The 12795-nt window shown below is 36.7% G+C and overlaps 1 protein-coding gene across 1 annotated transcript in view; it reads right to left on the bottom strand.

Moving 5' to 3' along the window:
- The window catches only part of chp (leucine rich repeat containing G protein-coupled receptor chaoptin), a 159560-nt gene that overhangs the window by 82070 nt on the left and 64695 nt on the right, over positions 1–12795 (bottom strand). Inside the window, exon 7 of the mRNA XM_089087905.1 lies at positions 3243–3499. Coding sequence (XP_088944031.1) covers positions 3243–3499 — 257 coding nt within the window. The remainder of the gene's footprint in view (positions 1–3242; positions 3500–12795) is intronic.

Below are 12795 nucleotides of genomic sequence, written 5' to 3'. Positions count from 1 at the left end.
TTTTGCCGATACATCCTGAAAAATATGCGAAATGTTAATTTTTGTTTCGCTTAAGGTTCAACTTCACTCTATGGTTCCATGAAAAAAAAAACATTGTTTGCTTATATCAATGTTTGTTTCTTTTTCTTTATTATACACAATAAACCTTACAATGTGATCTTTGTATAACTTAAGCAGCCAAACCGACGCCAGCATGAGCTTCTCTTGAAACAGTTTCTCTTAAAAATTCGAACATTATTCAGGAATGGTAACTATTATTTCGATTATTCTTAATAATAAAAGCCTATTGTGAAAAAAAAAATGCAGAAATTTTGAAAGAAAGCCTGAAACGCCACGAAAATTGCATCGAATTGACAAGTCACGCTGCAGAAACAATAAAGAAAAATACACTTTTTCATGGGAAGTACAGACTTCTCTTTTTATGTGTCTTAGGGGTAGCCATATCAAATCAGTGGTCGTAAAAATTTGGGAGGGGGCTCAGTTGATAGAGGATTCACAATGTGTAGTGTTCTATTTAAATAATAAAAGAGATCCTGTCGCAGCACAGTGACGTTTTCTGCCATTTTGGGATTATTATTTTCATTCCAATTATTTCTAATTATTCTAATTATTTTAATTCCTGGACTAGCAGGATACTGCAAGATTGTTGGGATACATAACAGAGAGATGACTTTTAGATGGTTATTTAAAACTTATTATCCATCTCTAAGTGCCCCTTATGCGTTCATACTCATAGGTCAATTGTGAAGTTCCATGTGGGACAAAACCGTCTCAAATAAACTGTTTTGTGACATCTTACAATGTCTGTATAGGAGCCGGTGTTTACCCCCCCCCCCCAAGTAGATATCCCTCCTCCCATAGAAAATCACTCCACGAAAAAAACCTCCCTGGAAAATACCCCTCGCGACTGGTTTTAAAATAATAAAAAAAAAGCCTAGAACTCTTAACTCATGTTAATTTTTGATCGTTTTGAGTTTGAGTAGGTTATTTGCTGTAATTTCTATTCGTTTTGGGTTTCATTTATTTATTAATGTTGTTTTGTGTTAGTTTGACACTTGAAAGATAAGCAAAACTAACTCGCAACACTTTGACAACGCTTTTGTCCGTAAAAACTTAAACAATAAGAATTTGTTAGTTCCCAAAGCCAACTATGTTTTCAAAGAAAAGCTAAGCCTTCTTACACTGTTTGGTGCCGTATGTTTGTATCTTAACTTCGATAATTTTTCGCCTCCATTTCTTTTTTCTTGCTTTTTTCTTTTTTTAATTTCGCGTCCACTACTGCTAAAAATTGCAAAACTTTATATGGAAGTCTTGGAAAACTTTACAATGGGAAATTAGAAAATATGGAAAATTGCAAAAGTTTACAATGACTCAGTAGAAAAAATCGAAAAAAAGGAGACGGCAATACTGAATTCACGAAAAATTGAATTTTCTTAAAACTGATGTTCAAGGTTAGGGACTAGAAGTCTCCAACATAGGGTTTTAGATAATTATGGTATCGCTTTTCATTTCAAATCACCGCTATTTTGACATATACCAAGCTCTATTTCGGAATTCCTGAGAGTTTATTTTTAAAATTAAATTTTACTCCTAAATTTAATCTATGTTGTAGTTAATATTTTTGGATCACCTTTAAGTGAAGAATTTTCTCTCAAGACATTTTTCAAAACGCTTTTTCGGTTCGGTTACAATAGCAGGCGGCTTACTTTATATTAAATTGCAGATAATGTAGTAACCTTGAAACAAAAGTTTATATTTACTGCAAACTTTACTTTAAAACAAACAAATCAATCAAGGAAACCATCTTGAAGCAACAGAGGGCAAGCAAAACGAAGTGGGGTGGCACGGCACTAGGACCGTGCTCCCTCTCTCACCCAAAAAATTTTACAGTGTGTGCGTTTTCCCAAATAATTTCGTATGATTTTGTGTAAACGGCAATCCTTGAAAACAAAGGCCATAGAGAGATTTATCTTTACCTTGCACAAGAATTGTTAGTTTCTTAGCCATGGACATGCTTAATACAAAAACAACCCAAGTACAAACTGGGAAAAGCTGCAACTTGACTGTAGAATGACTTGGTGCGAAAATGACCCAAGTTTCAGCTTCTTCACTAGCTATGGCCGAGGTTTGGAATTTTAATAAGGTTACAAAAACAAGCTAAACTCTTACTTTGTCGATATTCAGGATAGGTGAAATTGTGCAAAAAACAACCGAAAATCTTAGCTTGGTGTAAAAATTATGTGAATCAAGATGAAAATAGTCTCTCCCAAGCATCCACTAACTTTTTAATAAAAAAAAATCACGTTTGAAACTAGGCACATTTGGGAATAGTGGTACATTTACCACACAGATTATATAATTATCCAGTAAGTTTACCGCAGATGATTTCTGGCTCTTCATTCTCGGTGCGAACAAAAAGCTCCTCCCACTTATTTGTGCACTTATTGTCCACTTATTGGTTGAGCCGGCCAAGTGGTTTTGTCAATACTTGTTCCGTAGGTGATTATTCTTTGTCTACCCGTGAAAAGATCTAATGTCGCTTATGTTTATAGGTTATCTGGAGCACTGGCACCTCGGTCCGGGTTTTTATAATGGGTGAGATAGGGAAAGATCCTACTGCTAATTACATAAACTGTGATTTACCCTTTACAATTATAATAGAAGGATATAAAAACTCTATATAATGTGTGTGGTCTATAATCTATAGAATCTATAGAAGAAACGCAGATTTACTAACCGACATAACTTAGTAATCTCACTGAGATAAATGTGATTTTTAAACGTGCTGAAACTATGCAAGGCGAAGAAACATTTTTCCTGTAAAAAATGTTTCTGTATGATGTATGTGATATTCTTGCCTTACAGAAATTAACAACTTAAAGAATATGAGAAAATAGCATTTACAACTAAAAATTTCAATTATACTTTAAAGATAAATGACGGCAAGGACCCCAAAAAGTTAAATTCTACTCTTTGCTAGAGAAAATCATCTATCTTTCAATAATTATATTTCTTCTCAAATCTAATCTTTATTTGTGTGTGCTACTTTTCCTGCAAAGTAATTGGATCAGGGAATTAAAAACTTGTGGTAGATACTTAAAGCAAATCCGTTTTTTATGCCATTCTCTCATTTTTATTATCCAGATCTCTTATAAAACAGCAAGCTTAAGATACAAACACAAGATATCTTCCTATGAAAGTAAATTTATAAGAATATTAAAAATAGTAAAAAAAAAATTTACCTGTTATTAGACACATTAAAGTAAAGAAGATTTGGTACATATAATTCAGGAAGAGTGGCTAACGACGTGTTTGCAAGACTCAAGTTTCTTAATGAGCTCTGGAGACTATTTATTGAGCTATGATACGATCCTTGTAGAGGGTTATGTGACAAGTCTAAAGTTACTAGGGAATCTAGACGACTGAAGGCTGACTCTGGTATGGTCTGGAAGTCGTTGTTACTTAAATCAAGGTAAACCAAATTTACCAGGGGATTGAACTGAAAAATAAAAACCTCGTTAACGTCTTTGAAATAACTGACAGCTGTCAAATGAAATCATAGCAAATTTTATTCTTTCAAAAAAGTATTACGCCTGGTGTCCAAGATCTGATTGAAATGGGGCTATGTATCTCTTTGGCCCAGAGTCACTTCGTATGAAAAGAGCTATCGTTCGAAATTTGTGAAGGGTCCAGTTTATTGGGAATTGACAATTTTAATGCCCTTTTTAAGAGTCAAAGGTTATGGGTGGGCAACCAGCCCTCCTCTCACACCCCTATTTCCCTGAAAACATCCGATCAAAATTTTTAGAATGCCATTTCGCTCTGTATAATTGAAAAGTCTAATGACTATTCTCGTAGGGATGACATCCAACAAAAAGCTTTAGGAAAAGGGCTGTAAGGTATGCAATTCGTCTATAATTTACATATAGTGCTATTTATCAGGAAGGGGCCATATTTGACCCTTGGCGTCCTAAAAGGCCAAGGGTATTCAGGCGAAGCTTCAGGGAATGTGAGAGGATTCTTGCACTAAATCAAAAAACACTGTGTACATGCAAAAAGACGTATATCGAGAGTGGCTTAGGGTTTTGAGTTGAAACTTTCAGAGAATGATGAGAGAGATGATCAACTGACCAAAAAGCTATTTGTGCACGCTACTACTGCAACCACTACTGCTAATACTACTACTACTAGTGCTATTAATACCGCTACTACTGCTACTACTACTACTACTGCTACTACTACTACTACTACTACTACTATTATTACCAATACTACTACAATCACTTTAATAGCTCGTTTGGTAACAGTTTGGTAGCCCTGGCAATTTCAAGTTAATACACTCAATCGCCCTTGAGATATTCCTGATAAGTCGTAATGACAACCACCATGCACATAGTGCCTGTTGATTTAGTGTTCTAGCACCATAAACTTTCCCCGAAAGTTTCTACTTTATAACCTGTTCCAGTCCTAAGATATCCTGTATATGCCATTTTGACACTTGAACGATTTTTATTTAGTACAACAATAGTATCAGTAGCAGCAGTAGTAGTATTAGAAGTAGTAGCAACAGTGGAAATGATAATGGTGGCTCTGATAATTGTGGGATTTTCACAGGGCATATTGTTGATACACCCCATTGATAGAGTGTATACACCCCAGTGATAGAGAAATACATACGGTGTTTTCATTTAATTCAACATATCTTTCAAAATTCCCTGAAAGCTTCAACTTCATTGTCTAAGCCCTTCCTTAAATATTGTTGATTTGCCTATTTGACAACCTTCATGCGCCAAGTTTGTTTTGATTTAGCTCAACAACACCCTCACCATTTTCTGAAAGTTTTACCATAATACCCTTAGCATTAACAGTAGTAATGATATTAGTTATAGACTATTAAGTAAAAAGTAGAAACAGCAAATCGGCTTCCTTATTGACATTATAATTTGACAGAATTTTGGATCTGTACATTCGAACCAAGAATATTGTTTACCAGGGAAAATTTGCAGAAAATTACACCTTAACGTAGTGTTATTTCCTTTATAACCATAAAAAAAAAATTCGAATTTCTGTTTAATAAACATATTTTGATATTTCACGACCATTTACTCCAACAATCACCCTCAAGGAAAACCAGGGTATTTTGTCAACCTCCTGCGAAAATGGGAAGGTCATTTCAATTAGCTCTGGAGATTTGCAACTTAAGAATTTTTGCAAAGAGAAAAATGCGAAACAGTTGAAAGTTGTGATCCCTATCGTAGGCTACAAAAAATCGCATTTGATAAAAAAAAAAAAAAAAGATAATCCTCATTATTGAACCAGGAAAAGTTCTTTTGTGCATATCTAAGTTTAAAGTATTGAAATGGCAGTAAACCTTTATTCTTAATTAACTCTGTGTGATACTTAAATGTTAGATTTTCATTGTGAAGAATACCAAAAAACTCTTAATTAACGATTCTTTGGTATACTAACACAACCACTTGCAAAATGAATTTATGATAACCGAGGACAATCTTTAAAATTTTACATAAAATTAATGAACTTAACTTGAAACATTTAAAAGAAGAATTTTTACGCTGAACCATATCAGCCTTCACTAAAACGTTTTTAATGAGTCTGAACTCTCTTCAAAATACATCTTTCCAGATATTGAAGAAAATTCTTCCAGATGTTCCAGAAGATCCTTCCAGAGCTTTTTATCGTGATGCTATCACGATAGAAAGCAACAAGAGCAACCTTTGAAAGGGACATATTATTACGGGCCCGGAAGGATTTAGGATTGCCTAGACAACAGTAAATACCGTACCAGGTTTGTCCTTTTGAACTACTTTTATTGTTATTGGCCATGAAAATAAGGTCAATAACATATATAAAAAACAACAGTGACCTATAATTGAATCCTACAGGACCACTTAACGAACTGAAAAGAAAGTTTTGTCAACAAGCTAGGCTAAACAAATGAAATAAAGAAAAAAAACTTGTATAATAGTTCAAATAAGATATGGAAAAAGATAATAAGAAGAAAGGGCCGAATATTTTGACTTCATGTCGGGAAGATTTTATCACGGGAAAAGTTTATGTACAAAATGGATTAAATTAAACAAAACATGTATATAAAAGGAAAAAAAAACATAGAGGAAAAACAAAACTGAAATATTAATAATGTCCACTATGACAACTCTTTGTCACGAAAATCAAGCAAAATCAGGATAACTATGCTGTCTTTCTAAAAGACTATATCTCAATAATGTAACACCAGAGGCACGGTTCCTTTTTATTTGCTAGTAACATCTGAAAAAATGAAATAGTCAATTTATTAAAAAAAAAATTCATTTATTAAAAACGTTTCTTATGACCTAGGTTTAAACTAATAAAGTTAAATATAGTTCAAGAAAACTTTCTTTCGTTTTATAAATTGTATGGATCTTTTCGCTTGCTAATCTACCCGAAGTACGTTGACTCTTTCCGGAATTACTTTCAATTCAACCTTTATGTACAAGATTCAAACTTTTTTGGGGATGATTGAGACATTGGCGGATCGAGGGGAGGGATCGAAGGGGCGCGCGATCCCTAAAATAGTCTAAAGTATTGTACTTTACTTAATTAACGCAAGTTTGCGTTAATTAAACTTGCTCCAAACGTACGTTTATCAACAAGGGGTGAATCCTGGATTCACCCCTGGATTATGCATAACTTCATAGTTTAAAGTATTTGAGGCTTTTACCTGTCTTTTAATTAAGATATTAATTAAAAAAAACTTTTACCACAAAATAAGTTTTTGAAAGAAAAGTAAAGAACTCCATTAAACAAAAAATTAGCAAAAATAAAATCAAATAATCTACCAAGCGTGAAACTACCACAAATCAGCATCGATAAATAAATGAAACCCAAAACGAACAGAAATTACAACAAATAACCGAGTCAAACTCAAAACGAGCAGAAATTAACATAAGTTGGGTACAAAACCCCTATGCCTTCCTAAGGCCAGAACAAAATTTCCACTTTACTGAAAAAAATATAAATGTTTTTACTTTTATAACTTTAATAAATCAAATAATTTTAACATTTTGGTTACTAAATATCAGTATATGTATATTAAACTGACAATGCACATTCATTTGTATTTTTTCAGTAAAGTGAAAATTTTGTTCTGGCTTTGGGAAGGCACAGGGGTTTTGCGCCCAACTTATGTTAATTTCTGCTCGTTTTGAGTTTGACTCGGTTATTTATTGTAATTTCTGTTCGTTTTGGGATTCATTTATTTATCGATGCTGATTTGTGGTTGCTTCACGCTTGGTAGATTATTTGATTTTATTTTTGCTAATTTTTTGTTTAATGGAGTTCTTTACTTTTCTTTGAAAAACTTACTTTGTGGAAAAAGTTTTTTTTAATTAATTTCTGTTCGTTTTATATTGACATAGTTTTTTTACGGAAAAAGAAAATAACACTTTAAATGTTTTCGTTTTTTAAGACTTTATAGTTTGGCCTGCTATTTGTATGCGTGAGAAAAGTTTTCAGCAATTTTTAACTACATACACCCTTTTAAAAATCTGGACACAAATAGTACTGTTTAACTTAGTTTCATACCTCCTCTAGTTGACCTTAAATGGAAAACTTGATACCATTCGCAAAAAAATCTGTTTACTTTCTTTGATAGCTTGGATAAACTTACACTATTTTGATCTGAATAAATTTTAAGAGCAGAAGTAGCCTTGAAAGCTTGAACATTATACCCTCAGTTGTTCTTGGGATACTGCTGAGATTCCTTATTGGGAACTAGCATTATCACAGTGAATTTTTATTTAATCTTATGGAAACATTTATTTTTTAAACATAATGGGCAAATGGGAGGGTGGTAGTGGAAGGGGGATTAGTTGCCCTCCAATCAATTTCGACTATTAAAAAGGGCATTAGCCCTTTCTATTTTCAATCGAATGAGCCCCTTTCGAAGTTCCCACGACAACTCCTTCGATACGAAGTGCCCTGGTCTAAACAACAACAACAACAAAAAATAGTCCTAATCACTTTCGACTATTAAAAAGGGCACTAGCCCTTTGAATTTCAAATCGAATGTGCCCTTTTCTGAAGTTTCTACAAAAACACCTTCTATAAAACCTTATATGCCCCCAGGGCATAACTTATAACCCTTGCCCTGAGGGCTGTGGCGGAGTATCCTCCTCAAAAACATATTTTCTATTTGTAAATCAACTACGCTGAACAAAATGGCTATCTCAAAATTTTATTGGATGCGTTTGGGTGAATGATGGGCGTGGGGGAGGGGGGCTAGTTGCCCTCCAATTACTTTAGACTATTAAAAAGGGCACTATCCCTTTGAATTTCCAATCAAATGAGGTGTTTTTTAAGTTTCTACAACAACGCCTTCTATAAAAACCTTATATGCCCCAGGGCATAACTTAAAACCCTTGCCCTGAGGGTTGTGGGGGAGTGTCCTTCTCAAAAATATATTTTCTATCTGGAAATCAACTAGCCTAAGCTAAAGAAAATGGTTATTTCGAAATTTTGATTGAATGTGTTTGGGTGAATGTTGGACGTGGGGGGGGCTAGTTGCCCTCCAATCACTTTCGACTATTAAAAAGGGTACTAGCCCTTTGAATTTCCAAGCAAATCAGCCCCTTTTGAAGTTTCTATGACAACGCCTTCTATAAAAACTTTATATGCCCCAGGACATAACTTCAAACCCTTGCCCTGAGGGTAGTTGGGGAGTGTCCTCCTCAAAAACATATTTTCTATCTGGAAATCAACTACGCTGAACATAATAGCAATCTCAAAATTTTAATTGGATGTGTTTGGAGAATGATGGGCGTGAGATAGGGGCTAGTTCCCCTCCAATCACTTTCCCAGGGCATAACTTAAAACCCTTGCCCTGAGGGTTGTGGGGGAGTGTCGTCCTAAAAAACATATTTTCTATCTGGAAATCAACTAGCCTACGCTGAACAAAATGGCTATCTCAAAATTCTGATTGGATATGTTTGGGGGAATGACGGGCGTGGGGGGGGGGGGCTAGTTGCCCTCCAATCACTTTAAACTATTAAGAAGTGCACTAGCCCTTTGAATTACCAATCGAATGAGCCTGTTTTGAAGTTTCTACGACAACCCCTTCTATTAAAAAACCTTATATGCCCCCAGGGCATAACTTAAAACCTTTGCCCTGAGGGTTGTGGGAGAGTTTCCTCCTCACAAACATATTTTCTATGTGAAAATCAACTACGCTGAACAAAATGGCTATCTTAAAATTTTGATCGGATGTGTTTGGGGGAATGATGGGCATGGGGGGCTAGTTGCCCTCCAATCACTTTCGACTATTAAAAAGGCCAGTAGCCCTTTGAATTTCCAATCGAATGATCCTGTTTTGAAGTCTATACGACAACACCTTCTATAAAAACCTTATATTGCCCCAGGGCAGAACTTAAAACCCTTGCCCCGAGAGTTGTGGGGGAGTCTCCTTCTTAAAAAGATATTTTCTATATGGAAATCAGCTACGCTGACAAAATGTTCAATCTCAAAATTTTGATTAGATATGTTTGGGGGAATGATGGGCGTGGGGGGGCTACTTGCCCTTCAATCACTTTGGACTATTAAAAAGGGCACTAGCCTTTTGAATTTCCAATCGAATGAGCCTGTTTTGAAGTTTCTACGACAACGCCTTCTATAAAAACCTTATATGCCCCTAGGGCATAACTTAAAACCCTTGCCCCGAGGGTTGTGGGGGAGTGTCCTCCTCAAAAATATATTTTCTATCTGGAAATCAGCTACGCTGACAAAAGGGCTATCTAAAAATTGTCCTTGAATGCGTGTGAGGAAATTATGGGCATGAGGGGGCGGCTAGTTGCCCATCGGCCGATTTTGAATGTTGAAGTAAGACATAGTTTAGTGAATATCAAACCGAAGGAGCTTATTCGAAAGTTTATACGACAACTCCTTCTATAAAATTCTTATATGCCCCCAGGGCATAACTTAAAACCCTTGCCCTGAGGGTTTTGGGGGAGTGTCCTCCTCAAAAACCTATTTTCTATCTGCAAATCAAATACGTTGAACAAAATGGCTATCTAACAATTTTGATGGTATGTGTTTGGGGGAAAGATGGGCGTGGGGGGGGGGCTAGTTGCTGTTCAATCACTTTTGACTATTAAAAAGGGTACTAGCCCTTTGAATATCCAATGGAATGAGGCTTTTTTGAAGTTTCTACGACAAGACCTTCTGTAAAAACCTTATATGCCCCCAGGCCATAACTTAAAACCCTTGCTCTGAGGGTTGTGGGGAGGTCTCCTCCTCAAAAACACATTTTCCATCTAGAAATCAACTACGCTGAACAAAATGGCTATCTCAAAATTTTGATTGGACATGTTTGGGGGAACGATGGGCGTGGGGGGGGGGGTAATTGGCCTCCAATCACTTTCGACTATTAAAAAGGGCACTAGCCCTTTGAACTTCCAATCGAATGAGCCTGTTTTGAAGTTTCTACGACAACTCATTCTATAAAAACCTTATATGCCCCCAGGGCATAACTTAAAACACTTGCCCGGAGGGTTGTGGGGGAGTGTCCTCCTCAAAAATAAATTTTCTATCTGGAACTCAACTACGCTGAACAAAAATGATTATCTCAAAATTTCGATTGGATGTGTTTGGGGGAATTATTGGCGTGAGGGGGGGGGGCGAGTTGCCCTCCAATCACTTTTGATTATTACAAAGGGCACTAGAACTCTCTATTTCCAATCGAATGAACCACTTTTTAAGTCTCTACGATGAACCCTTCAATATGCAGTTACCTTTTTTAGAAAAAAAAAATAATCACCTTGACATTTTGTCCACTTTAATCTTATATGCCCTTAGGGCATAACTTAAAACCCTTGCCCCGAGGGTTGTGGTGGATTGTCCTCCTCTAAAATATGCCTTCTGCTTGGAATTGAATTATACTGAACAAAAGGCTATCTCAAAATTTTGATTGGATGTGTTTGGGGAATGATGGCCGTGGGGGGGGGGGGCTAGTTGCCCTCCAATCACTTTCGACTATTAAAAAAGGCACTGGACACTTCAATTTCCAATCGAATGAGCCCTTTTCGAAGCTTTTCCGACAACTCCTTCGATACGAAGTGCCCGGTTATGGACAAAAAAAAAAAAAAAAAAACACATTGTGCCCACATCGTTCTTTACTTAGGCAGCGCTAGTGCGCTGCCTATGATTATAAATTGGAATCATTCTTGTTCCCCCTTCATCTCTATTAAAACTAATTCCCCCATAGATAATTGAAAAGGAAAATTTTGATTGGATGTGTTTGGGGGAATGATGGGTGTGGGGGGGGGGGCTAGTTGCCCTTCAATCACTTTGGACTATTAAAAAGGGCACTAGCCTTTTGAATTTCCAATCGAATGAGCCTGTTTTGAAGCTGCTACGACAACACCTTCTATAAGAACCTTATATGACCCCAGGGCATAACTTAAAACCCTTGCCCCGAGGGTTGAGGGGGAGTCTCCTCCTCAAAAAGATATTTTCTATCGTGAAATCAGCTAAGCTGAAAAAAATGCCTATCTAAAAATTGTGATTGGATGTGTTTGGGGGACTAATGGGCGGGGGGGGGGGCTAGTCGCCCTCAAATCACATTTGACAATTAAAAAGGGCCCTGGCCTTTTGAGCTTGCAATCTAATGTTCCTATTTTGAAGTTTCTACAACAAAGCCTTCTATAAAATTCTCATATGCCTCCAGGGCATAACTTAAAACCCTTGCCCTGAGGGTTGTGGGGGAGTGTCCTCCTCAAAAACCTATTTTCTATCTGGAAATCAAATACGTTGAATAAAATGGCTATCTAACAATTTTGATGGTATGTGTTTGGGGGAAAGATGGGCGTGGGGGGGCTAGTTGCTGTTCAATCACTTTTGACTATTAAAAAGGGTACTAGCCCTTTGAATATCCAATGGAATGAGGCTTTTTTGAAGTTTCTACGACAATACCTTCTATAAAAACCTTATATGCCCCCAGGCCATAACTTAAAACCCTTGCTCTGAGGGTTGTGGGGAGGTCTCCTCCTCAAAAACACATTTTCTATCTCGAAATCGACTACGCTGAACAAAATGGCTATCTCAAAATTTTGATTGGACGTGTTTGGGGGAACGATGGGCGTCGGGGGGGGCTAGTTGGCCTCCAATCACTTTCGACTATTAAAAAGGGCACTAGCCCTTTGAACTTCCAATCGAATGAGCCTGTTTTGAAGTTTCTACGACAACGCATTCTATAAAAACCTTATATGCCCCCAGGGCATAACTTAAAACCCTTGCCCGGAGGGTTGTGGGGGAGTTTCCTCCTCAAAAACACATATTCTATCTGGAACTCAACTACGCTGAACAAAAATGATTATCTCAAAATTTCGATTGGATGTGTTTGGGGGAATGATTGGCGCGCGGGGGGGGGCTAGTTGCCCTCCAATCACTTTCGATTATTAAAAAGGGCACTAGAACTCTCGATTTCCAATCGAATGAACCACTTTTGAAGTCTCTACGATGAACCCTTCTATATGAAGTGCCCTGCTTTAAAGAAAAAATGTAATAAACTGTACATTGTGTCAACATTGATCTTATATGCCCTCTGGGCATAACTTAAAACCCTTGCCCCGAGGGTCGTGGGGGAGTGTCCTCCTCAAAAAGATATTTTCTATCTGGAAATCAACTACGCTGAACAGAATGCCTATCTCAAAATTTTGATTGGATGTGTTTGGGGAATGATGGCCGTGGGGGGGGGCTAGTTGCCCTCCAATCACTGTCGACTATTAAAAAAGGCACTGGAAA

The sequence above is a fragment of the Artemia sp. Qi Xiang Cuo genome, chromosome 1, assembly GCF_049724085.1.
Source record: "Artemia sp. Qi Xiang Cuo chromosome 1, ASM4972408v1, whole genome shotgun sequence".
Lineage (NCBI taxonomy): Eukaryota > Metazoa > Arthropoda > Branchiopoda > Anostraca > Artemiidae > Artemia > Artemia sp. Qi Xiang Cuo.
Note: the sequence above shows the minus strand (reverse complement) of the source record. Positions and strands in the feature narration are given on the sequence as shown.